This window comes from Apis florea, unplaced genomic scaffold, assembly GCF_048593485.1.
Source record: "Apis florea isolate Af1SG1 unplaced genomic scaffold, ASM4859348v1 contig_2492_pilon, whole genome shotgun sequence".
Lineage (NCBI taxonomy): Eukaryota > Metazoa > Arthropoda > Insecta > Hymenoptera > Apidae > Apis > Apis florea.
Genome location: NW_028256593.1, coordinates 1625517 through 1652810, shown reverse-complemented (window position 1 = coordinate 1652810; position 27294 = coordinate 1625517). Strand labels below are relative to the sequence as shown.

Below are 27294 nucleotides of genomic sequence, written 5' to 3'. Positions count from 1 at the left end.
ATCTTCTCACCCTCTCCTCCCTCAACGCACGCCTCCTCCTTCTCTGTCATTCCGTCGTCCCAGAATCTTTCCATCGACTTATATACATCCTCCTTCTCTTTCTCTCTTTCACACACACACACTTCCCATGATTCCCTTGGATGGCTCCAACTACGAAGATAGGGGCATCCCCGAGATTACGGCTCACTCGTTACTACCTACAACGTACTTACGTTACTTTTAGAACTGCTTATTACTGTGATTACCGGCGCATAATGCGACGACCGAGCGTTCTACAATTTATTATTGAATTGCTATAATACGGGCTCCACGTTCTTATGTGTGTACACGGCGTGTACGGGAAACGTACGGGCTGCGAAATCTCAGCTCCGATAACCACCCTGTCGTCCCTCCTAAAAAGAGATGAAAATGAAAACGCGTTGTGTACGCGAAAACTTTTCCCTTCCTTTCTCTCTCTCTCTCTCTCTCTCTTTCTCTCTCTCTCTCTTCCCTATCCTTTTCGCATTTTTTTCACATCGCAACCGGGTTAAATAACCCGAGAACCCGACGAACCGAGACGAGGGTGAACGTAAGAGGTTTCGATAAAGGGAAAGGAAACGGTGTCTCCATTAACGTTTTTTTTCCCCCTTCTTTTTCTCTTTTTTTTCTTTTTTTTTTTTTTTTTTTTTTTACCAACACGCCTCGTCTAAATCGCGAATTTAACGTGGCACGATTATCTTCCACGAGGTTCTTCGTCGAGGTCACCGTGCACGGTCCCCGCCATTAACGCGGCCGGTTGGATACGCGGGTTTGCGAGAGAAAAATATATACGTTCGTACCTTTAAGGTAAGAAGTTTTGAACTTGACCAACCATCGACGAGCGGCTGGGCGAAATCGGTATGTGCCGTTATAAACATTAACAGAACGATTTTCCTCGGAGAAAATCGAAAGTAAATTTTGACGAATAGTTCTAATTCGACCAAGATTATAATATGTTGCATATAAATCCATATTTAATTTTAAAATTATAGAAATGGGATATTCGAAGCTTCCAGAATGCATTAGTTTAAGAAATTTTATTGGCTTATTATTGTGAACACATTTTCAAAGATTGTTAAAAAAGTTTTCTACTCTTAACGAAATCTCCTTACCTAAGAGAAGAAAGAAAAAAAATAGTTTTACTTTTCGGGAGTTTCGACATCCCATATAAAGTTTCAAACTTCGAATTTCGTAGATATAAAAATTTCAGAATTTTAATTGAAACGTAATTCAAAAATAGACACGTGTCCATCTATATCTATATATCTGTGATCTATAATGCCAACCAGCAGATCGTTCAACGCATAAGGATTTTTTTTCTTTTCCTTAAAACGTGAAATGCGGAAGAGCATCGCCCAAGGCGGTTTCGATCCATATACACACTCACACGTGCGCACGCACACATGTGCACACACACACACACACACGTGTACACGCGCGACGCTTGTTGAGCCTGCCTCCGGTCAAATCACCGGTCTCTGCCTCTTCTATCCCCCTATTTCGACCCTGTTCATTGTTGCATTCGTGCATGATTGGGCACGAGCTTCGCGAAATAACACATTTAAAAGGAAACCCGGACCACGCACCATTTCTGGAGCGGTAATTCTGTCCCGATAACGTTACACGTTGTACGGTAATACGTACTTACCTCGATCGACCAGGCATTAACATATCTGGTTACCTTTGCCTAGCGTGAAAATACTTCGTGGTATCCGTTGTTGGTTTTTCCATCTATTTCGAATTGGATGATTTTAACTCCATGGTTTTAACACCCGGTGTACGATGATTGATATATAAAAGTGGTTTGTAAGTAGATTCAAACTTATCCATTTTTCGGTATTTGACACAACGTTGTGGTAAAATTTTTCTAGGATTTTTTTGTTGCAAATTTTGGTGGAATTTCATTTTATATTCTTCATGAAGAAACATGGAAAAAAAGGAAAAATTAAAAGAGAAAAAAAAACGAACTTTAATTTTTTTATCGTATTTATCATTATTGTTATTAAAAATTATAAAAAAAAAGTGATCGATAAGAGTATTGATCACACAGATTGAATCATTCATGCTATATATATTAAGAAATAGATAGAAGCGGATTAATTTCCCCCAACTATTTATAAAAATCGTAAACGTAAAGAAAAAAAAAAGAGAAAAAATAATCACAATTTGCGTAATTTGTATAATTTAATACAATAAAAATAATTAATAACGTTTAATATTATTATAAACATTACATACGAAATATAGAATGAATAAATTAAATATTATATTTTCCTGTCTCAAAAAATTTCAGAAAATTGCTTTATCATTTTAGTGTCATTTTTAACTTTACCGATTGAATACAGAATTAGATTATAATATTCGTAGTGGTTGGAATTAAAACTAAATTATTATATTTATACTATTATATCTATGACACTTTTGTTCAACGAAAAAATTAAAAATCAATTATTATTTCGTATGTAGAAAGCAAATTAAATAAAAAAAAAATTATATACAATTACATACAAATATTATTTAAATCAACAATAATATTTTTTACGATATGTAAAAATATTTCAAAAATAATAAATTTTAATAAATTAATAAATTAATAATATTTTATATGAAAATATTCATTCAAAATTTATAGATAATTATATACGATGTTATTGTATTGACACCGACGGATACCTACTGCTCTTATCCATTGAGCTATATTATATAAAGGAAAACACAATTTCTGTGACCGTCTTACTGTTCAGACGTATCGAAACTACACGTGTTCGATTTCATATTTAAATACACATTTTATATGATTTGTATAAAATTTATATAAAATATTTTAAAATATGTATATTCTGTTCGCGAATATTTTAAAATACGCACGTTTTATTCTGAAAGTTATGTCGGTAAGTTTTTTAGCTACAATAGACAGTCGGTCAACTAATGGATTATCTACAAATGATAAATTATGTTTTTTTATATGATTGCTTTATTTTTTAATTACGCATGCAATTAACTAATTTATATTATTTAGTATACAATTTATAATTGTATTAAGGATATGATTATGAATAATAATAATTTCATCTTGTAAAAATTACTGCAAATTGAAAATCTATTCTATCCATATCCCATTTATCCTTTTTTAATGAAAAAATTACTTATTTCTAAATAAATTTTTTTTTGTGTGCATTTATACATCCAAATTTTTTATTATTATGCAAAACAAGCTATTGCAAAAACAAACTTATCATCTACAATAATTTACCTTCACTTTTATAAATAAAAGGATTAAAAACTTTAAAATAATTATATCTTTATAACAAAAATAATTAAAATCTTATCATATTTGCATGAAATTTATCAAATTGTCTTTTAATCGTATGCATAAATTATTATATTTTCAAAATTATCTTGGTGATTAAACAATAATTTGCATAAATAAAAATCAAAACCGTAAAACATATATTTAAAATAAAAATTATATTAAATTAAAATAACAATAATTTAAATCTGATTTAAAATATAAATTTTGTAATATAAACTTTATAATACAAATTATTGTTAATATTGTGAAACGAACAAAGTTTAAAAGATTATTTTATTTTCATATAATAATGCTTAATAAATGATTAAATAAATTCATATGAAGTAAACAAAGCTTTACTATACTATTAATAGTGTGTAAATTATAATAAAATACCTTGTTAGTAAAAATTTTCTCAATTATACACTTCTAGCAATGTAACACTTCCACTCGTTATGATTTTCAATAAGAGACTGACGCCATGTGTCGAGAATGATTTCTGATTGGTTCGACCTGCGCGGTTTATTATTGTTTTGAAACCGCGGAAAAATTTATGTATTGCGTTATATATGTTCCAATACGTATTTATATACGTTCTAATAATTAATTTCTGTAACATCAAAATCCTATAAAGAAACATTTATTAAAAATGTAATAAAAAAAGATTATTATTATAAATATAATAAAAATAAATTATTAAAATTAATTTACCATGTACAATAAAAATAATAATTTTTCGATTGGCTAGAATTGCGCGGTTTTTTTTTCTTTCAAAACCGTATAAAAATTAAAATATTATATTATATAATATGCTTTAATTGCTGAAATTATGTGTTATAATTATCGAAATCTTAAAAATATTTATTGAAAATATAATTAAAGTAGATTATTAAAATTAATTAAATAGATTATAAAAATAACATATAAATTAATAAATTGGAAAAAACTAAAAAAATTAAAATATTTAAAAATGATTCGTAAAATTTGTATTATTTAAAAAATGGCAAAACGAAATAAAATTTTAATATTCATATTATAATAAACAATTATTTTTGAAATTTATTATATAAAACTAAAAGAATTTTAAATATATTATCATAATATTTAGAAATATATTGTAAAAATAAAATAATAATTTTATTATCATAATAATAGTTGATGAATAAGATATTAAAAATAAAGTATTAAAAATTAAAAATATATTTTCTGTCATATATTTTATTTATAATTTTATATTAAAGTTAAATCTAATATGCATATCAAAAACGTTACTTTTTTAAACGATCGGTGTTACGGAAAATGAAACACAAAGTTCTATAAAATGCTGTCATAAACAAAATAAAGATTAAAGCAAAATTATAAATTTACTTATTACTTTCAATATCATTAGGAGAAGTATTTATTTTAATGTATTTATTTTAATGTATATTGTTTTGTGTTAAATGCAATTTTTCTGTGTAAAAAGTCTAACCTAACAATATAAATAGAAATTATTTCTTTTCAGAAATATGTAATTTTCACAATACTGAAAGAGTTTTCAACTGAGACTATTGTGGATTTGTATTTAGTGAATTAAAAAATAAATAATAAAAATGCAACGAACAAATTTACCTATAGTGTCAATGCAATTAGATTCTTCTATTGCAATAAAAATAAGTATGGGTGGATCAATGTTTCAAGAAAGAACATTAATGGGTCGTTCAGATGTATGGCACAAAATTAAAATTTTAAAAGGAACTGAGTATGATAAAGAAACAGTGTTAAAAGCTATATTAAATGCTATTGAACCAGCAGAATTGATCCCTGTGAAATATCAAATCAATGGAGAAGATACTTTCTTTTTGGCTCGTAATTGTGCCCATGCTCTTGACAAACTATGTAAAACTAATTTAATAATCAAAAATCCAGAAGGAGATCCACTGATCTTAATCGTTACTTTAGGATTTGCATCCATTCATGATCTAAAAATTAATCTTCAACCTTTACTTTTGACTGCTTTGACCAAAAAATACGATCCTAATAAAAAAACTCTGGACCTGGAAGAATTTCATAAAGATTCTGACATGTCTAAAATTGCTTATTGCCCATTATCCCAACAGAGAACTTTTAATCATGTTTTAAAATTAACAAAGACTGCAATTGCCACAGTAGAACATTTAAATCTTCAGAAAAATGAATTGTTCAATTTAACTCCTATAGAAACTTCTAGTTTGACTTCCATAAAGTATTTGGACTTGAGATACAATAACTTAATTGCTATGGAAGCACTTACCCCTTTAAAAAATCTCTGCATACTGAAATTATGGCTAGATGGAAATCCTTTGTGTGAAAATTATTATACTTCAAAGCAATACATAGATTCTGCAATGAAATATTGTCCTAATTTAATTCAGTTGGATGGAGTTTATATTAAAACATCTGGTTTACCATTGACATATATTAATTACTTTAAAAATGAATCCAGAGAAGAATTAGTTAGCAAATTTATTAACCATTTTTTCAATCTGTATGATCAAAGTGATAGAACAGTTTTAAGAGGATTATATTATAAAAATGCATTTTATTCCATGAGTTTTGGAATTCCATTATCTATGGCTCATAAAAAAAATTTAATTCAATTTACAGCAAATAGAAATTTATTAAAAACTGCAGACCTAAATAAGAAACGACAACATCTTTATTATGGACAGGATAATATTTTAGGTGGTTTAAAAAGATTACCACGATCCTATCATGACAGAAAATCTTTTGTATACGACTTGATATTCGACGATAACAGATGTTTAGTAATCTCGGTTTGTGGATTATTTAAAATTATGAATAATTCGTCACAAGTTCTATGGTTTAATAGAACATTCGTTCTCCAAGCTGGTCCTGATCATGAATACAATATCATAAATGATCAATACTACGTAAATGCTACTACAGAAGAAATATCGCCAAATAGTATAGAAACAAAAATTTCTTACGACGAAATCGTACCATCTTGCTTTAGCTCGAGCGAGAAAAAGGAATTATTGAACAAATTTACAGAAATAACTTCATTAAACAAAGATTGGTGTCAAACGTATTTGGAAGAAGCTAAATGGAATATAAGAAAAGCGATTTCAAATTTTATGAAGGATTATAAATCTTCGGCTATTCCTGCTGAAGCATTTTCAAGATAGTATTGCTTGTTAGGTTAACAATGAAACTGTAAATATTATGGAAAATATATTAATTTATAGATTTTTTATTTTTTAAGACGAGATACTCAATTTAATGCTTTAAAAAAAATATATTTTGTCAATTCGTGTTATTTTGTTAATATTTATTTTTTGATAATTTAAATGTAATTGTCTGATAAATACACTCTATTGTTAATTTGATGCTTTGTTCAGTAGATGGCACCATAATATCAATTGTGATACAAAATAAAATGTAAATGCATCTTATTTTATAAAATACGATATTAAGAAAAGTATAAAAATAATATATTCATCTACAATAAACTATTTTGAATTTAATATATTTTTTTTTATTTCTATAAATATTAAAATAACCTATATAACTTCACATTTTATAATTTAAATAACATTCATATAAAAACAGAATCTATCAGAATTTCTAGTTCAACGTTATAATAAGAAACGGCTTCGGTAAAAAACGAGATATCCTTGGCAGAAAAGAACTTTTTCTCTCTCAAGTAATTCTATGTTAAAGTACATTCAATACCATCATAGATCAATGAGCGTGTCGTGATGTTACTCGTCTGGCATTTAACAAAACCCCGAGGATGTTCACTGACTTCATCAAAAGGTTATACATTCAAGGATTACATTGATTATGGGAGACAAGTGAATGAATCAAAACATTTCTATTCCCTCTCTTTTTGAATATCGTTAATATTATAAATTGTTTATCTGATCCTTGGCTTAGATCATACATTTTATATTCTTTGAATGCTAAATATTTCTTATGATAGAATATAATTGGATATTTTAATAAAAAAATCTAAACATTATAGGATATTATTCTTGCAAAAATATTATTAATCTTATAATTAATTCCAGTGATCGATAAATTATCGTGAATTCCTATAAAAACGTATCCATGTCAACTGTAGCAAAAATGACAATCTATTGAATTAACATGAACGTCTACAAAGCAAATGAAACTGATGAATGAAACTTTGTATGTGATTTATAAGTTAGAAACTCTTTCAAAGCAAGATTTACCACGCTTAAAAGGTTACATGAAAGATGTTACTCATGAATAAGATCATTTTATAATGTACTTTTTACTTAAACAATATTTCAACTACCTATTTTTATTGTACGTAAAAAATTTTTTCAAATTTAAAATGCAGACTATAAGAGTAATTTTGTTTCTCTTCTCTCAGATTTACTGGGAAAATTGGGCAAAAGCGAACCAGAGACAGCGAACGAGCTAAACGAACTATCAGGGCTAAATAATCGTCCTCACGTTTTCCTTGAGATTCTATCTCTCAGAAAGCGCTTCCCATTGCGCAACCAGGCTTCATTTCCTGGTTCCATCGCAAGAAGATGCTACGAAGGAAAAAAATTCACCTGACAATAACGCATGTTACGCGATCGTACGTGTTAGTCGAGCAGCTCGCTTTACTAACAATTACGAGACCTGACGGAGCATATGCTTAGCGGTATATAATAAAATGATTATTGTGTGAGATCGTTGGCAACCTCCCACGAGTATTTTGCTTGGTACAAAAAAAAAAAATAATCGACCCTCACGATTATTTCAGGTTATGTGCCCATCCAATTAAAACTTCCTTCGATCGGTTCGTCTGTATTGCTTTCCTGACTCGTCTTTCTCAAAGTTTCTCGATACGAAATCCTGGCTAAGAATTGTTGGACTTTGCGTGACACTGATCACCGATTTCATAACGTTAAACAAGATACAGATCATAGATCAAATTCTGATAATTCATCAAGGATTCACAATTTTTTATCTATTTTACACAGTATTGAGTGTAGACGAATCATTATTTTGAGAAATAAATTTTTTCTACTATCTCAAAATGGATTCATTGAAATTTCTATTTTTAGAATAATATTTTATATTTCTTAACTTAAATAATATGAAATTTTCTCTAATGATATTCCTCTATCAAAACTATTTAATTTAGATGCTCGGCGAATAATTCTTGAGATTTTTTTTTAAAAGAAAATAGAGACAAAGAGAATCGAAGATAGTATGTATACCATTGTTCATACACATCATTCGACTCCTATGATAGCAGCATCGCGAAAGTAGTCTGATCTATTGAAGAAATAAGAGAGGGAAAAAATCAGGCTGCGAAAGTGGTGGAATGACAATGCCTTTGAAACAATCTATTTCAACTGAAACGCCATGAATTAAACGATACACGAAGATGCCTACCATCGATAACACATCAGAGAAAGTCGAACTATATCGGTTTTATGGAAATTTCGTGCATGAGAGAGAAGTGTAACGGTGTTACGATAGAAAATGAAATGACAAGATTCAACCGAACAAATAATGCATCCTTGTGCCAGATTCAAGTCTGTAACGACACATTTATAGCACGAGACCGATCTTACGATTTCGTCATTACGACACGGACCATGGTTTGCGTTTCGTTCCTGTCGAACACACTCGTTTCCTATCAAGGATTTTCGTGAAATTCAATTAAAAAAGGAAAAAAAGAAAAATTTATAGTAACAGATCTTTTGTGAGACAAAAGATTCCAAAGAGAACATAGGTAATTTCGTGAGATTTTCTGCGAAATGCGTAATTAAAATACAACCAAGTTGCACCATTTCTCCAGTAATGAATGCATGCTTCCTACGCTTCTTCCAATTAGCCTTCTGATCCGTTCTTTCTAATGAAACTTGCCTCCAATCACGCAACATCCCGCGCTTTCATCAATTTCCCTCCACTATTTATTTATATTCTAACGTTTTAATATTTTTTTTCATCTAGATTAAAATCTATGAAACTTCCTTTTCTCTTTCTAAAAAGTGGAAATAATTATTTTACATTATTTGCATGAACATTAAATATATACATGATATATATTTAAGATATAATTTTATATAAAATAGATAATTAGATAATCTTTTATTTGTTTTACAGCTATCTTTGGATCTGGAGCAAATATCTCTCATACGTATATCTCGTCGACTTCTTCAACATCTTGTTTCAAATAATCATTGGAAATCCACATTTACATAACATTTGGAAAGTTAATCCGATCATAATTAATCTATTTAATCAGATTTAAAAATTTCTGTTCCTTTTATGGATTTCAGAAAATTATTAACATAAAATTATTAACAAAATTATTAATTGATTTATATCATGCGTTTACATATGTATTATAGATGTGATATACAAATGAATTAATCGCAATGTTACGAAAATTAATTATATATATTTAATTAAATATTCGTTTCAATAAGTGTCAAGATTAATTTTGTTAAAATATCTGCACGATCAATTTGATCGAAAGCCTATCGAGGCTTTTCTTTTATTACAAATCTTTCATTAAGCGATTGATCTCTTGCAGGTAAATTTCTTTTTCTTCTAAGATCTCGAGATAAAATCAAAAAAGATAAAGAAGAAAGAAAAGGTCCATCCAGTAGGCTTGAAGCAAAACAGGAAATTCTCGCAATAATTTTTTCCAAAGTCAAGACGAAGTTCATCAGTCAAGATCTTGCCTCGAAAGAATTCAGCCTGTCGTCTGGAAAGTCTCTCTGGAGCTGGCCTCTTGTATAACTTCCACGTTCCAAACCGCCCCAGAAGGCTTCGCGTTTATGCAACTTTACTCGAGGATTCGCGCACGCACGACACACTGTATCATCATCGTGTGTGCTCCGGTGAAAGTTACGTCGACAAGGCATCAGGCGACAACCCGTTACCATTATCAAATCGGAAACTAACCGATTTCGAGCATTGTTCACGATTCCTCCAGATGGTACCGATCGTCTTGATTTTCAAACAGAATCAGGTTGCATTTGTGAGAAATACCAATTGTTCTGTTTTTTTTTAATGGAAATAATATCGGGAAGAATACGAGCGGCTATGTACTCGATAAAAAGTGGAGCACTTCCCATTATTTTCTATTGGAAAATTACCTCGAAGCTTACCAATAAGGTCTTTGTGGCCATGGGAAAGATTTCTCTTGGAATCTCTTGAATGTGTTATTACATAGAAATGAAAATTGATCAATGTTCGAGTTTAAATTATGGAACGTCGTTCGAGTGATTCCATATATAGATAGATGTCTTGTCTAATTTTCTTTTATTTAATTAGGTTTATCAACGACCACTAAGAGTTAATCGTCTATTAAGAGTGTTAAGATTTAAAGACGATGAATATATATATATATATATATATACATATGATGACTGTGGTATGGATTACATAAGAGAACAGCGGCGAGTGGATAATTCTTGTTTTCGCACGAAGTTACACACTCTGTCACAATAATAAGAGGCTCGTAATTAAGATCTCGAGATCGTTAATTGTACTTTGTACAATTTTCGATTTGTAAATCATCTTCTCGCCATATCAATGAATTTATTTCGAAATAAATTCATATTTTTTTCCATGCCTTCTTTCTATTAACGAAAGAAGACCTTGTCTGCGATATTAAGAAAATTAATTTTCTTAATACACCGATCAGATCTTTAATTAACCAACCTTGTTTTCAACTCGAATCGTTTGTATTTATAGGTAGTTCTTGCTCAATTAATCGACCGAATTAATCGATCTATTAATACTAACGTTAAATGTTCGTCAGAATTGAGCTTTAAAATTTTTTCTTATTTCCAGACTTATTTTTATATGCTTTTTTTATAAAATAATAAAATAAAATAAATCTTTTAAATATATCTTTTAAATTTATAATAAATTCATAATTAATTGAAATAGAAATTACCTATTTGAAATAAGATATTCGTTACGTTATTTCAAATTATTTCAAATGTATCTAGATCTGGTATGATATAAATGGTGCTGCAAGTTGACTCGGCAGAATCTACATAAGAGGATAACGAGTCGCTCATAGCCGAGGGGGCACGGAGAGAATCGGTTTTTAGGATGATCACCGGAGAGACGGACGAATCGAGTTCTCTACGTAGAGGATGCCTCCTCGAGCGCTCGCCTTTTGCTTTCACTTTCTCACGTGGCGAAGACTAGGAGAAATATCCCCTTCCCCCGTGACTTATAGAATCTTCGTGAAGATCCTCGAGCACGAGATCGTCGTTCCATCTTCGGTGTTCGCATATGCAATCGTTGCACGACTATACAATTATCTCCGTATCTCTCTCAGGTAAATATTTATTCTTTAAAAAAGTCTGGAAATTAAAATTAAAAATCGATTTCAATCAGAATGGAATACAAGGGGAATAATTATTAGAACGTGTAATTCTCTCTCTTTTTTTTTTTTTTTAGAACACTTATCTTAGATTTAGACAGAATTTCGAAAACTGTTCAAGGTTTTGATGGTAGAGGGGATAAGAAGCTACAAAACGATGTTTTCTTTCGAGGAGAGGCATAATTGCGACAATGTAATCGACGCCGAGATGCAGCCGCGAGATAACAGCAATCGACGCACACGAGAAGTATATTCAAAGAGAGAAGAATTTTTTCAGGTAAAACGCTGACACAAGTATTGTCTACGAGAACTGTATTATCCAAATTTCCCCATTTTCTAAGAACATGTCAAAAATATAAAAAAAGAAAAGATGTTTCGCAAGGAAGTTTCTCTGGAATAAGGACGATTAATTAATTCATTCGTTTTTAAGTGAAATTTCGTAGTGGATTTATATAAGAAAAACAAAATTTGTAAATACCAATATCGAGAATTTTCTCTCTAAGACTCTCTCATTTGCGTAATCGATGATCGTAGGTCGGGAACGCAAAACATCAATTTGTCCAGTATTTTTCCTTTCTCGTCGATTTTTATCATGGGGATAAAGAACCGATTCCGAGTCGTAGCTCTGCCACTATGTATTAATATATACCAAGTCGTTTATGAATATATAATTCTTGTTTTCAAATGTATCAAAAACGATACATGTCGCACAACAATTTGTAAAAATCTATCTCTTTGGTTATTATAATCTGAAAATTTATTTATCACGTTAAGAATGAAATATTAAAACGTTAAAATGTGTGATTGACATATCTTACATATCTGTTATTTTATTAATTATCTCAAAATAAAAATCTTTGAGTAAAAAATTTTCTTTCAACTTATACTGTAAAAGATAATATGAGATATTAAAATCGACTCCAGACGGGAAATCGGGGAATATATCGAGATATATATGATCCTCGTGATGTCGATCGGTGCTCTAGTTCCTATTGCTTTCGCCGTTTCAACGCAATAAATCGTCAATTCGTGAGGAGGATTCGAGTGCACGTGCCGGAGGACGTTCGAGATCTTCCAACCAGCTTTCACTAGCTCGATCCGAGTTAAAAGAGGAACGAAGGCAAATAGGAAAAACAGGAATTTGTACACGCCAAGGCCGTACATCTAAACGTATCCACTTTACTTTCGTATGTGTAGCAAAATTTCGTCACTGGAAAAAAGAAAATATGAAAAATTAGCTTAAACTTTTTGCGCACGAAAAAATAATATTTATTAAAATATGTGTATATATCCATTTCTATAGTGTGTGTGTGTATATATATACGCACACTATAGAAATGGGTTTAATTCGAAATTTCGGGATGTAAACAGAGATCCCGATGATCGAATATGATTGAAACGAGAAAGTGTTAAGTTAAGTAAAGATAGTTGATGACTGGACGAAGAGGTGCACGCGTCTGACGGAAGTCGAATATGTTCCCGCATACACTTAGCACCTTTCTGTATCCGCTTGGGTAACGAGGAACATTCTCTCTCTTCTCCAAACCGCTATGCAAATCTGCGTAACATCGTACAACTGTTGGAGATATATACAACAAAGAATCGAGTCTTTTTTTCAAGATTTAACAAATTTCTTGAACTTATTCGATACTTTGCATTTTTCCATCAAATGTTTCAAGATTTCGAACTGGTGGGAATGATTGATGATACAGTCGAAGTTCAATAATTTCTGTAAAAAATAATAAGATTTTTAAAATAATAAAATTACAATGTTGTTCCTTCATTTCCGCTATAAAAAATTCTGAAAAAAAAAATGCAATATGAACTTTAATTCGAATTAAATTTGCATTTGTATTTAATCGCGTTATTTTACCTTTTACTAACATTATTTACATTATTTTGATGAAAAATAATAAATCTTGCATAAAATCTCTCAAAGTGTGTCAAATTTTCATTTGTTAAATCTTCTTTATTTTGATAAAAATCTGAATAAATTTGAAAATTTTAACTCTTCTCTTCGCTCGAAAGCGATTAAGCGATCTTTACATAATGATTGGTAAAGATTGATAATTTCGATAATAGCCAGTTTGGAAAACTGGCTCGGTTGCCGATAGATTGCATCAAAGGAAGCATTCATAGATACTTGATTTGAGATAATTGGGCATGGAATTATCACATTTGTAACATCCCTGAGAATGTTGTCTCATTTTGAAAAAATGACCTATGCCTATGCATCTATGACCCCGCTTTCTCCATCGGTTCAATGCTTGCTAAAGAATGTCACGACATACCGTTCACACTCGTGGATATATTTGCAATAAAGGCGGAAATGATCCCTCGAATTCGACTCGTTTAAATTTGCAAATGATTCAATCTTTACGAAAAATGTGGCATATCAGGTTTTAGGCCATCCTCGTCACAGAATTATTGGATGCACGATGCAATCAAATAAAATTACAGAAAACCTCGATCAAACCTCCTGCTATGGACACGTTCTAGGTGCAAATATCGTTCCATCCACAACAACTTTCGCCCTCCAAGGCTGAGAAGATTCCTCGTCGCGTAATAGAGACATGGATGGCCATTGGAAAATAAAATAATCCTTATCTGTGACGAAGCCTATGTTATTCCTATTTATAGCGACAGAAGATAAATGCTCCAGCTTCTCGAGATTTAAACTAAACTAATTCTAAATTAACATTAAGAAAATATACTTGAGAATTGCACATAATTGAATTATATTCATAAAAGTGAAAAAGCAAAATGATAATTGAAAAATACTTTGAAACGAAATCACGAAAATAATATATATATTTAACACAAGAGCATTATATAATTTTACCGTTCGCAATGTTCCCAAACGTTGCCGGAAACCTCGTTTCTTAACACGAGAATAATTGCGAAATTTCGATTGTCGAGGTACGACCTCGATCTTCAGCTTCCTCGTGTTTCCACTCGCTCGTGTTTCCGTTTATCCTTCATAATTTCAAACTTGTTGATTCTTCTCTGGAAAAAACGTTCAAAACTGGAAGAAATCGATCTGACAATGGAATGCGACACAACACTCCCTGGACGCGACTTTTCGAAGAGTCGAGGCTCGATCTCGAGCTAGCAAAGGGCATGGGACGACCGGTCGCGATGAACTCCACGATTCTTCTGTGACGTTTCGACAATAATTCATCAGAGATTTCAATCGTGCCGGCTAATTGATCGCAGATTCGTATCTTGAACATCGTGCATCTTGAATTTTGAATAGTTTTAATATTACCTGTCCAACCTGCGATATTATCTGTCTGATGATTTTTCCATCCGAAAGAAAAATTTTTTCCGCCAGAAAAAATTTGTAATCTGGTACCATCGAGTGATTTAATAGAAAGTGGCTTTTACCACCACTGTGTTGCCTTCGTAATTCATCGATGATTTATCAATCGAGGCAATGATGTCTATCTGTCATAAACACGAAAGTACACACCTTAAAAGGTCCGATGGTTGGTGAACTTTGATCAAGGATAAAAGAGAATCCTTAATCTAATTCTTTAAGATTAGATCAATCATCGCTTATAATAACTGAATTTCGTTAAAATATTTTCTTAACCGTATTTTCGTATCTTAATATAATAACATCATAACATATTAAATCAAGCCTTCAGCGTTTCACGTTTTCAACGTATGACTTCTGAAAATTCTTTTCTTCTTACTAATGATAATAAAAAAAAAAAATCTCTTTTGAAGACTCGAAAACAATTTCATCGACAATCTAAGCTTGAAAAGCATATTCTAGTTATGATCGTCTGAAATATTTCACTTTCTTAAAGCGACTTAATTGCCCGTTATGACAATTTATTGCATATTATATTATAATTGCTATGATAATTTATTAATTTAACAATAATAATTAATAATATGAATCAAACGTGATACGAATATACAATTTTTCACCAATTGTGCATATACGTTGTCACAAACATTTGTCGGGATCATAACAACTCTCTTGGCTTTCATCAATAGTTTCACCGTGCAAGTCGTCACTAGCAGGTAGCATCTGCCTTCGGCGATCGAGCGGAGAGTGACGTAACGAAACATTACGTCCTCTACCCCCATTACACACGAATGCCTTCTCCTGGATGATGGCCCCTACCTCGTCCATCCACGGAGCCAGAGGCGTCCTCCCGGAGAGCTACGTTCCCCGTAGAGCATCCTCGGTCGCGACATTCTCCTCATTCGCCGCAGTCGTCTCAAAGAGTCCCTTTGCGAAGGTAACGCGGCAGTGTGAGCTTTATTGTGGATCGACAATTGTTGACAGTTCATTCTCGAAGAAGTCAGGATGGAATCTATCGGGAAGATTATTTTCCTCATATGGGGTACGTTTACGCGAAACCTGGAATATATTGAACGAAATTATCTAATTTATACGTACAATATACGACAATGAGTTACGTTTCTATTTTCCGAGTATCTTGTTGAAATGGGAACGTGAAACGTGCACGCTGTTTTGAAGACGAAAAAAAAAGTATTCTCGCTAAGATGGCTCGCTATGGATAAACCTCCGTCTCTTCCACTGTCGAATAATTATTGTTTCCTGTTGATGGTGGAATTAATTAGACATAGAAAGTTTATACACAATCTTTTTTCAATGGTTCCCTATTTTGTTACAGTGGCTGCGTTCGGAACTTGTATCCTCGGGCTTCAACGACCACCACCCAGATACTCGCAACAGTACATGCCGGAAACTTCCTTCACTTGTCGCAACAAGATCGTAGGAAGTTATTACGCCGACCCAGAGACTGACTGTCAAGTATTCCATGTCTGTGTGTCCATCTCGGGCATTATTCAAGATTACAAGTAGGTTACTCTACAAATTCTTAATTTACTCTATGAAATGGCCCTCAAAGGGATCGCTGAGTAATTTTCGTGATGAGGATGTCATTACAGCTATTTTCGTTTACAATCAAACATATATTAAATATTTCACGTTTGTTTCGATAAGTTTTTTTATAACATGCTCTTTTAATCTTCTCCTAATCTTGTGCTTCAGCTCTAAAAATAAAATATTATAATTATATTTTTATTTTATTAAAAATGCATTTTTAATCGATCATCAAAAGAAATGGGATTTATAATATTATAAAAAAAAAAAGATGTTATTTTGAGAAATATCATGTATATATGACCCTATTCAAAACTACTAAACGATAAATATCCATCCCTTTTTTTCGAAGGTTCTTGTGCCCCAACGATACTGCATTCGACCAAGAAAGTCAAACATGTGCGGATTGGTATGATGTTGACTGCGAGGCAGCCACTTTATATTATGCCAGCGATAATTTTGACTTGTATAGATTAGGATCTGGTTTGGAATCACTTCATTATGATAGCATACGCAGCGATGCCGAACCCCAAGACCATCTTCAACGGTCCGAAACGAGTGACCCTGTTCGTTCCTCGGCTAATACTCTCAACAGAATATCCTCGAACAATTTTAACGCCAACAGAGATTTGAGAGGCAGCAGTACCGGTAATTTTTACAATAATAGAAATGGTAAGGAGGAAGATTATGAGAATGAAAAATCCTATAAGGACGAGATTATTCAAGAAAATAAGAAAAAAACGGGAATCAGAAAGGTTAGCAGGAAGCAACAATACAATGACAATAGTAATTATGTATCTAGTACTCCTTCACCTGCTGCTGCTTTCAATCAGAATACTTATACCGGCTTCTACAGTGGTAATAATAATTACAATCAACGGACTAACAGTGGTTTCGTATCATCTACTAGTGTTAGGCCTCAAGAAAATTTCAAGAATCAAAATACACAGAAATATAATATCCCATCTTCAACATTTAGATCGAATACCAATTATCAGAATAATTATAATTTCCAATCTCCTAGCACGACAACCAGAACGACTATTTATAATACTTACAATACTAATTCCAATTATAATCAGCAAAATACAGGAAGTTTCATTCAAAGTACTACAGTAAAATCAACTAGCTATAATAAGAATCAGAATTATAATAATGGCGGACAGTTTGTCCAATCCACGACCTTGCAACCTAGCACCAATTACCAGGCAAACGATTATACAAATTATCAAAGAAATTACAATAATATACAACGTGGAAATAATAATATATCTTATCAATCTACAACTATTACACCTACTATTTACGATAATAATAATAATGATAATAATAATAATAATAATAATAATAATAATAATAATAATAATAATAATGGACAGTATAGAACTGGTACAACTATCAAACAAGATATCTCTCAGTCAACCACAAAATACTTTTCTAGTTTTGCGAGCAGCAATTATGCTCCTACCACTTATAGTCCAGTTACGAAAAAATATATTGCTACTGATAATAGTCAAACTCAAACTGGACAATATTATGAAAAATCTAACCAATCTATTAAGAGTTCATCTCAGTTTTACGATAGTACAAAACCGCCAAAGAAAGCCACACAATTTAACAATTATGACGGTCCCAATGGGAAATATTATATCGAGAGCAGCACAGGAAATTATGATTTAGCAAGATCTTCGATTGGAATTGGATTTAGTCCTGCTAGTATTAATCATTTAGCTGAAACACCAAGATCTACTACTCCAGTCTCAAGGTATTAAATTAGTATATGATATTCCTAAATGTAAATGAAGAATCTTCGTTTTGTTAAAGGAATTTATTTTTATATAGGAGAATTTCTGCAGCCACTACTTATAATCCCAATAATTTCAATTCGAACACCCAAAAAACATCTCAATCATCAACTACACCAAGGACAAGTACATATGTCAGTGGATCAGCCAGACCGTTTTCGTCAACAACAAGGCTTCCTACAACAGGACGACCAAAATCTGGAAAAAAATCTGATTACGATTATGCTTACTATGATAATACTGCTGCTTTAGAATACGATAGTCTTGATTTGGAACACGTAACTGGAAATAAGGAGTCAACAAAAATAGCAAGGAATTAATTTTTTTTTCTAATCCTTTGTAAACACTCTATGCCACACAAAAATAGATATGTTAAATTTATAAATAATAGTGGCCAGTTCATTAACAAAATCGATTTTCGAAAATAATAGAATAAAAATACATTGAAAACCGATTTTGTTGTAAAGATTGTTTTAATTATGTATTAAAATCCAATAATAAGGAATATTCCCTGATAGATTTATCTTTTTTATTATAACGTAAAAAAAATTATACGAATGGAAAGTTTGTTTACCTTAGAAGTTATGAATAAATTGAAATATTATATTGTTTAGAAGTTATGAATAAGTTGAAATATTATATTGTTTATCGTGGAATTGTTGTTATTGAAACAATATTTTATTAGTAACAATTTCCTTATCGAAATTTAATATGTACATAGTGAGAAATATTTTAATTTACAATAATGTCATACGCAAGAACCTGTGGACTGAATGTATATATTATGCATATTTTAATAAAAAAAAACACTAAAATATATATAATTTATCTTCTATTTGCAAATCTTAATAAGTCTTAAGAATTATTTTTAATTCTTAAAATAATTAATAAAATAAAGATTTTAAATTTAATTCTAAAGTTTTACCAATAGAAAAATATAAAATTTCCTAAAATCTAGCGAAATCATTAATTAAATAATATTATTCTCTATATTATTATTTTATTTTTATATAAAAATACGAAATTAAAAAGCAATTTTTATTAATAGTTTTTCCTAAATTATTTATGAATTTTTATCATAAATTTTTAAAAATATTTTAGTTTGGGGGAAAATTTTTGTTATCTTAATGGAGATTACTAGAAATGATAGTGAAATATAAGAGTATATATTATTACTTATTATTCTTATATGCTTAATCCCAAGTCCTCTGAAGAATTCGGGGTCGAGATGTTCCAATTCTTCACAAGATATTACCTTTAATTTCTAAAGTTCATTTAATATTTAAGGTCATTATAATTTATTGAAACGTTTTCCTAAGTTGATAAAAACAGATGGTTGAATAAATTTATCTTAACAACAATTTTATGTTTATAGCTACATGTAAGTATTTTATCAACTCTCGTTTTTACAGCATAATATTTCATGAGAAAGTATATTTTTAGCACATTTAAAAATAATATTGAAGCAACATAAAATATAGGTTATTGCACAATATATTTATAAATATCAATATTCATAATTTTCATATTTTTGAATAAAAAATTTTTTGATTTTCTAATGTACAGGAAACTTAGAGTAAAGAAAAATGGGTAATGTAATGACCTCTGCTGTTTCGGCAGCTGATGTAATTATGCCAATGCATCAGCAACAAATTTCAAAGCCTCAACACCATGAAATTTATAAATCTAATGAAAAACCTCCACCAGAATGTCCAATGCATAAATCTGCATCAGAAAAAGAATCACCTATACTTTCCAGTGAATGTCCAATTAATGATATGACTTCAGAAGATATTAATCCCCTTAACATGGTTATAATATCTAGTTATTAAATTATTTAAATATATCTAAATATCTTACATGTTAATTATTACTGAATGAAACTTAAATAAAATTTTAGATGCCACCAGCTAATCAACAACCAGCACCAGATCAACCTTTTCCACTGCCTACAGAGAGACAAGTTTCATCTATACCAAAAGCAACTGGAGAAGAAGAATTTTGGGTGTATCCATCGCAACAAATGTTTTGGAATGCAATGTTAAGAAAAGGTTGGAGATGGAAAAATGATGATATTACGCCAAAAGATATGGATGACATAATAAAAATTCATAATGCAAATAATGAACTGGCATGGCAGGAAGTGCTTAAATGGGAGGCACTTCATGTAAAAGAGTGTGGTACTCCAAAATTACGAAGTTTTGGAGGCAAAGCTAAGCAATATTCTCCACGTGCTCGTATTCGATATTGGATGGGGTATGTTGTAATTATGATTTATAATTATTTTTAATAAATTAAGTTAATAAACATGAAATTATTTATTTCTAGATATGAACTACCGTTTGATAGGCATGATTGGATTGTAGATAGATGTGGAAAAGATGTACGATATGTTATAGATTATTATGATGGTGGAGCAGTAAATGAAAAATATACATTTACATTACTGGATGTTAGACCAGCCATGGATTCATTAGAGAATATTTGGGACCGTATGAGAGTAGCATGGTTACGTTGGAAATATTGCAACGAGTCAAAAGAATCAGAATGTATGGCAAAAAATGAAAAACAGCAATAAAAATAAATACATCGAAAAAATATTAGTTTGTTAATGATATTAGTTCATTACACTCGTTTTATGAATTACATATTATATTCACACAATGTACAGTTTTTAAAATATAAGATGACATTATATAAGATACCAAAGAAGTTCATTAATCATTTAAGGAATTAAAAAAAAAATTAAATGTTTTTTTTAACCTTTTTAGTATTTATATAATTAAAATAAAATAAATAAAAGAAAGAAAATAAATCGTATATTTCCGAAAATAATCGAAATTTTTTTATGTAGCAAATATATGTTTCATAAATCAGAAATATTTTAATAATATTTTAATATTCGTCTTTCTATATATCGTACATTATTTTATTACAATATTTAATATTGTTTATACTCAATAATAAAATTAAAATTAAAGAGCTAATAAAATAAAATTATATTATTAACAATATATGTTATTTAAAACACGTGAATATTTTATTTTATTAGAAAATTGATACATACAATACTTAACTATTTAACTATACATGTATACAGAAATATAATGAATATATTTTATACTTATATATATATATATATATATATATATATATATAAATCATTAACATATATCACTATTATAAAAATGTTATATATATGTACAATATATATATATATTTATACATATATATAATTATTAAAATATTAAATGGAAGCTCGAATAATAATGATAATATAAATTCGAAATATATTAATAATATATTAATTATATTTAATCATTTTTTTTCAATTTTTTATCCATTTTTTATTAAATTTTTTCCTACTTCTTTTTTAATTTTTTTTTATGATAAAATGATTATGTGATTTATAAATTATTTATAAATTATTTTTTAATTATTAATTCGTATTATAATAAAACTCTATTAAAAATTATTACTTTCTTTATAATAATTTATATTATATTCTTAACTCTATTAAAAAAAATAATTTTCTTTACAGTGATATTTTATTGAATTTATAATTAAATTTAATAACAATTGCATTCATAAAAATGTCTATTATTTTTCTTGATATCAATTTATATTGATAAATACATTAGAATTACATATTAGAAACATATTATTAATGAACACATTAGAAAATTGTAAAAAAAGGTTGCAATGATCAAAATAATATTCATTTTATCTATATCTTTGATTTTATATGTATAAAAAAAGATATAATTTTTCTGTACAATTGGTACACTAACTTTTTACAGTTTATATTAAACTAATATTAATAATTAATTATTTATTCTCTTTTTTTAATAGAAAATATATATTATTTTATAAACTTATAAATAATAATATAAACTTGCTCTAAAATAATTTAATTTTTGCTTGAAAATAAATAATGAAAGCAATGAATAAATGTGAAATTATTAAAAATCTACTCAATATATTTACAAAACTCTATTTAGGATATTTATTTTCAAGTGTATAAATTTGCTTTTCGATCAATTTATTAAAAAAACATCATAATTTTAAATAGGATTATGAGGCAAATAGCCTTGACAATTATTAGAGCCACAAAGACAGATTGTATGACTGAAATTATGAACAGAATTAGTAATTCCTCCAGCATAATTGAAAGTTATCTCTTCATCAACTTCTATATCTCTGGATGCGAACAAACACAATCGAGGTATAGGTCCTTCAACTCTAATAGGTACAAGATTCGTATTTGGTTCGCAACTGTGATTAGAATATCGTCCAATATTGCCAAAATATTTAGGATCTATACATGTTACTATTATTTGATCACCAATATGCTCAGAAACAACAAGAACATAATTCATACTATTTTTATTCATCTCGACTCTACGTCTTGCTTCTTCAATACTTACCACTTCCCCAGCATATTCACAAATAAACTGACCTTTCTTAATATATTTAGTTGTGAATAAACCATGTCCTTTTCCATCAATTTCTGATACAAATAGACTATCTAATGGACCATTTTGTACCACTCTATTATCACAATTTTCTTTGCAAGTACAATGAGAATTACATTCGATTATTAATCTTGATAGTGTTTCATCTAATATTCGACCATTAATATAATTTGGAGAACCACGTGTACATGAACAATCGAAACACTGAATTGTACATGAACAACCTAGTGAATATTCTAATTCGAATTCTTCCAGATTTATTCCAGGACCTGGTATATTATGTTCTACATACATGACACCAGATATAGTATGTTCATATTCGTCTGCACATGCAATCGCCTCCATTATTGTAATCAACAAAAAAACTAAAAAAACTTCTATAAGATTTTTTAAAAATAGGCAGCTTAAAATAAAGCAAACAATTGTTTTGTTTTCGTTTCTTTTTTCTTAATAGAAAATATGAGTTATATATCAGTAAAGAATTTCTAAATATAAAGATCCAACTATTCTATTATTTTGCACTGCCCTTTAATAATCCTTCAATCGATGATTTAATTGATTGTAATACATTAGTAGAAGGTAATGGTATAACTTTATATCCCATATAAATTGTAGCTCCTAATAAGGAAGCTTTAATTGTAAATTTCAATATTTTAGTCGATAAAGATTGAGGAGGGATTCTATAAAAAAAAAAAATAAAAAGAAATTTAATATATAAAATTTAATATAAAGACTTATTTGTAAATATTTATATATATATACAGAATGTTAAAATATTCGTGAGACATTTTTCGAGTCGATTCTAAATATAAAAATAAATATTATAAATATATAAAAATTGATATACAAAAATGTTAGAGGCTTCTTTATTAAATTATATTCGGGCGCAGAATATAATATAACAAGACAATATAATGTCACTCTATTTTTATTCTTCTTCATCTAATGTAAACTTCAATTACTTAATAAATAAGCCTTTTTGTACACATTTTTGTACATAATAAATTTTGTTATTTTGGCCTATAAAATTAATTCTCCAAAAATATATCACAAATATATTAATACTTTGTATATAACACATACATACCGTATAATAGGCCATATATCAGAGGCTTTCACTTTTCCCCAATTTTCAACAATTCCATTGATATGTCCTATGCCAACAACTCCTACAACTCTCGGTGATATTAATCCTGCTGAAGTATATTGTGTTGCAGTAGCCATTTGGAGATGGTATGTAAGATATATATCTCTTTCTGTCACAAATGTTTTCTCTATTGCTGGATATTCTTCTCTTAATGTTGAAATCATTTGTTCTAATACACATTTTCGTTTATATCGCTCTATATCTTGCTTACTGATACGAGAATCTAATCGTAACACAAACCATGTAAGCTTTATAATTTCCCACCAAGATACTTCTCTTAATGCACGTTGAATTGTTACGTCAATTGAACGATCTGCCAATTGAATAATGCAATTTGGTACTTTTTTTGCCTAAAAAAATATGATTATTTATAAATATTTTATATTTTTAATAAATTAAAATCAATCTACCTATCAATTCAAATTACCTCTTTAAATGCTGTACGAAATTCACCGCCTGGAGCCATTCCAAGTTGTTTAACAATATGAGCCAATATAGAATATAACATAATATGCAACAATCCATTATAAGCTCCATGATGCCGCAATATTTCAGTTAAATTTTCTACAAAATAAAATAAATGAATTTCATGCCAAAAAACATATTTAAAATATTTAAATACATAGTTTGAAAAACTCACTAAGACTTAAATCTGTTGCATCACGATATAAAGTTTCCTCATTAATGTTTATAGCACCAATTCTAGCTTTACATAATTCAACTACAACTATATGAGGCTGTACAGCCTGAATAATCTTTAAATGTAAAGAAAAAGTATATTTTTAATTTTATTAGAAATAATCATAATTAACTTTAAAAAAAAAACTAATAATAAATTGTAAATTTATTTACCGTTGCAACATCATTTTGACTTTCAATACTAAAGTGTGCTGTGCCTACTAAATATAGTTTTCCTCCTTCTGGTGTAGTAAGTAATTTCACTGTTTCTGGTAACTTTTCATCTATACTTGCATCATATTCTGGTTGAATTGATGTAGCAATATTAATGTCTTTATTACTATTTTCATTGTGAGCACTAAATCTCAATTGATGACCAATAACTTCTAAAGTGAAAATAATCTTCATTTAAATATATATTATAGTGTTGAAAAAATTTATAAATAATTCTATGAAATGAATTTCTATGAAGATAGAACCTTCTAGAAACTATTCTATAAGTGATGATGATACCTTGATGTTTTGAAATTTTTCTTTTATTTTTGCATTGAACTGACATTCTGAACACTATTGTACTACTGTGTCTAGTTTATATTATAACTCAACCAATGGCTTTACATTAATTTTATTATCATATTAAAAAGACAAAGAAAAGAAGAAAAAACCTTGTAGGTCTCTTTCTATAGAAGCCTTAAAAGATCAGCTGTTTTAAAGAACTTTTTTAAGTGATAATAATATACTTACTATTAAGACTAAATATAATAAATTTTATTAATAAATTTTTAATTATCAAAAAGAAAATAAACTATAATGAACAAAAATATATATATACATATAAAATATTTTTTATTTTGATGAATGATAAGTATTACCATCACTTACAAATTTTTCATTTAATTTCTTCTTTATTATCACCTTTAGTTTTCTCCTCTTTAGTATCTATTAAAAATTGTGTAGTATCTGATTCATATTTTGATTTATTAACTGATTGTAAATCTATTTGCAACTCATTGCTAATTAACTTTTCAGATGAACTTTGAATGTATGAACTTTTATCGTCAATAGTATCTTTTGTATCAATTACACAATATTGTTTAGCAATTATACTATATTTATTTTTACTACTATCTGCATTCATAATATGCGAGGACATTTTATCTGATAATTAAAAACATATATTGGATTAATTCATTTCTTTAATTGTTATTTAAAATTAGAAAATAGTTTATAATTCTCATATAATATATTGATTAGAAGTTATTTTGATATTATTTTGATATTTGATATAATTAATCTATCAAAATATTTAAAATAAATATAATGTAAACGTAAAATTATTTTTTAATAAAAATGATAAAATTTGTTTTAAAAAAATTTTTTAAAAATTCGAAGAAATTTGTTAAAAACAATTATCATTAATATACTATGCTTATAATATAACCTAAGAAGTAACAATATCATTTTAATAATTATATTACTATATTTACCAAAGTAATTCTAATCTTTTATAATATATTATCTTAAGATAATGTAAATGATATTTTAAACATATTTCGTAAATAATAGATGTAAACTATAAACAAAATCTGAAACCTTTTGTTACTTGTAGATGACGTGATAAAGATTACAAACGCTAATTTTACAAAGAACGTTTTAGTTTTCAGATATTAAAATAAATAAATCTAATAAATTTAACGAAATGATTTAAGTTTTACTTTTCATTAGTTTTTTCTTATAATTTATAATTTATAATTTGTGAATTATTATTGTAAGAGTCTAAGACATTGATGTAGTATCTACATATATTAATCAGTTAACTATGAATAAGCTATCGATTTTTTTTAATCTAATTTATTCAAATTTTAATTACTCATTATTGTTATGTATATAATTTATATATTTATATCTATTATATCTATTTATATATATATATCTTTATATAATCTATATTTGATATTAAAAAATATAAATCTAAAAGTATAATTATATATTATATTATATATTTCTCTAATAATTTCTCTCCTCTTTTAATTTTATTTAATGCACAAAATATCGAATATTTATATTTAATAGTTACATATATAAAATGTCATACTTAAATCTTGCTTAAATGCAAGATTTATTATTATAAATACGAATTATTTTCTAATTATTTTTATATTTATTAACATATATAAAAATTGAAAAAATAAATTTTTATGAAAAGATTCTTTTTTAAAAAATTTTTAAAATATAATTTTTTTTCTTATTTTATTTAAAAAAATTTTTTAACTTAATTGTAATTTTATAATGAATATAATTAAAAACAAAAAAGTAAAATATTACACATTATTAATAATTATTAAAAATATATAATATTCAGAAAAATAAAAAATAAATCTATTGATAATTCTTTCTTACCGAATTTAAATTAATGAAATTAATGATTATAAAAAAATTAATGATTTAAAATATGTTGTAAAAGACATTTTAATTCTTCTTTTTATATATGATTCTTTTTTATATATAATCAATATTAGCTTTAGTTCTCAAATTAATTAATTAATTAATTAATTTCGAATAAATTATTAATAAAATGATTTAAGAAATTGTTTTTTTGTTTCATCTTTTCATGAATTAGTTTTGAATAAAATAAAAAGTACAACTGTTT

The 27294-nt window shown here is 28.4% G+C and overlaps 5 protein-coding genes and 1 long non-coding RNA gene across 15 annotated transcripts; 4 read left to right on the top strand and 2 right to left on the bottom strand.

Annotated features, from left to right (window-relative positions):
* The first annotated feature begins 4521 nt into the window (after window positions 1-4521).
* LOC100864078 (nuclear RNA export factor 1) lies at window positions 4522-6816 on the top strand. Of its 4 annotated transcripts, none has more exons than XM_012487085.3 (2): window positions 4522-4705; window positions 4815-6816. In XM_012487085.3, the coding sequence occupies exon 2, from the start codon at window positions 4903-4905 to the stop codon at window positions 6475-6477; it is 1575 nt and encodes a 524-aa protein (XP_012342539.2). In that variant the 5' UTR covers window positions 4522-4705; window positions 4815-4902; the 3' UTR covers window positions 6478-6816. The 4 variants fall into 4 exon arrangements, with proteins under 4 accessions (XP_012342539.2, XP_086762148.1, XP_086762147.1 ...); XM_086906022.1 differs by having other exon boundaries at window positions 4522-4719; window positions 4798-6816; XM_086906021.1 differs by having other exon boundaries at window positions 4565-4719.
* Window positions 6817-7157: 341 nt separating this feature from the next.
* On the top strand, window positions 7158-9759 carry LOC147657910 (uncharacterized). Its single transcript, XR_015291543.1, has 4 exons — window positions 7158-7624; window positions 7692-7970; window positions 8073-9053; window positions 9428-9759. It is a non-coding gene; the product is annotated as an uncharacterized LOC147657910 (long non-coding RNA).
* A 1731-nt stretch (window positions 9760-11490) lies between these two features.
* Window positions 11491-19163, top strand: LOC100870273 (uncharacterized). 2 transcript variants are annotated; one of them, XM_086906020.1, is made up of 5 exons: window positions 11491-11627; window positions 11794-11949; window positions 16328-16514; window positions 16892-18304; window positions 18382-19163. In XM_086906020.1, exons 3-5 carry the CDS (start codon window positions 16393-16395, stop codon window positions 18662-18664), a joined length of 1818 nt encoding a protein of 605 aa, XP_086762146.1. In that variant the 5' UTR covers window positions 11491-11627; window positions 11794-11949; window positions 16328-16392; the 3' UTR covers window positions 18665-19163. The 2 variants fall into 2 exon arrangements, with proteins under 2 accessions (XP_086762146.1, XP_031772655.2); XM_031916795.2 differs by lacking the exons at window positions 11491-11627; window positions 11794-11949 and adding an exon at window positions 15833-16033.
* A 175-nt stretch (window positions 19164-19338) lies between these two features.
* Cchl (Cytochrome c heme lyase) lies at window positions 19339-21048 on the top strand. The gene is made up of 4 exons (XM_003694070.4): window positions 19339-19725; window positions 19911-20155; window positions 20245-20600; window positions 20673-21048. The coding sequence occupies exons 2-4, from the start codon at window positions 19931-19933 to the stop codon at window positions 20920-20922; spliced, it is 831 nt and encodes a 276-aa protein (XP_003694118.1). The 5' UTR covers window positions 19339-19725; window positions 19911-19930; the 3' UTR covers window positions 20923-21048.
* Window positions 21049-21224: 176 nt separating this feature from the next.
* Window positions 21225-23164, bottom strand: LOC147657909 (putative histone-lysine N-methyltransferase set-23). Its single transcript, XM_086906019.1, has one exon. The coding sequence runs from the start codon at window positions 23162-23164 to the stop codon at window positions 22409-22411; it is 756 nt and encodes a 251-aa protein (XP_086762145.1). The 3' UTR covers window positions 21225-22408.
* Window positions 23165-23244: 80 nt separating this feature from the next.
* LOC100865860 (traB domain-containing protein) lies at window positions 23245-26477 on the bottom strand. Of its 6 annotated transcripts, none has more exons than XM_086906014.1 (7): window positions 26238-26477; window positions 25560-25802; window positions 24819-25030; window positions 24607-24721; window positions 24394-24530; window positions 23907-24316; window positions 23245-23499 (listed from the first exon to the last, which is right to left on the bottom strand). In XM_086906014.1, exons 2-7 carry the CDS (start codon window positions 25795-25797, stop codon window positions 23331-23333), a joined length of 1281 nt encoding a protein of 426 aa, XP_086762140.1. In that variant the 5' UTR covers window positions 25798-25802; window positions 26238-26477; the 3' UTR covers window positions 23245-23330. The 6 variants fall into 6 exon arrangements, with proteins under 6 accessions (XP_086762140.1, XP_086762141.1, XP_086762142.1 ...); XM_086906015.1 differs by having other exon boundaries at window positions 26132-26469; XM_086906016.1 differs by having other exon boundaries at window positions 24819-25027; window positions 26132-26469.
* Window positions 26478-27294: the final 817 nt, after the last annotated feature.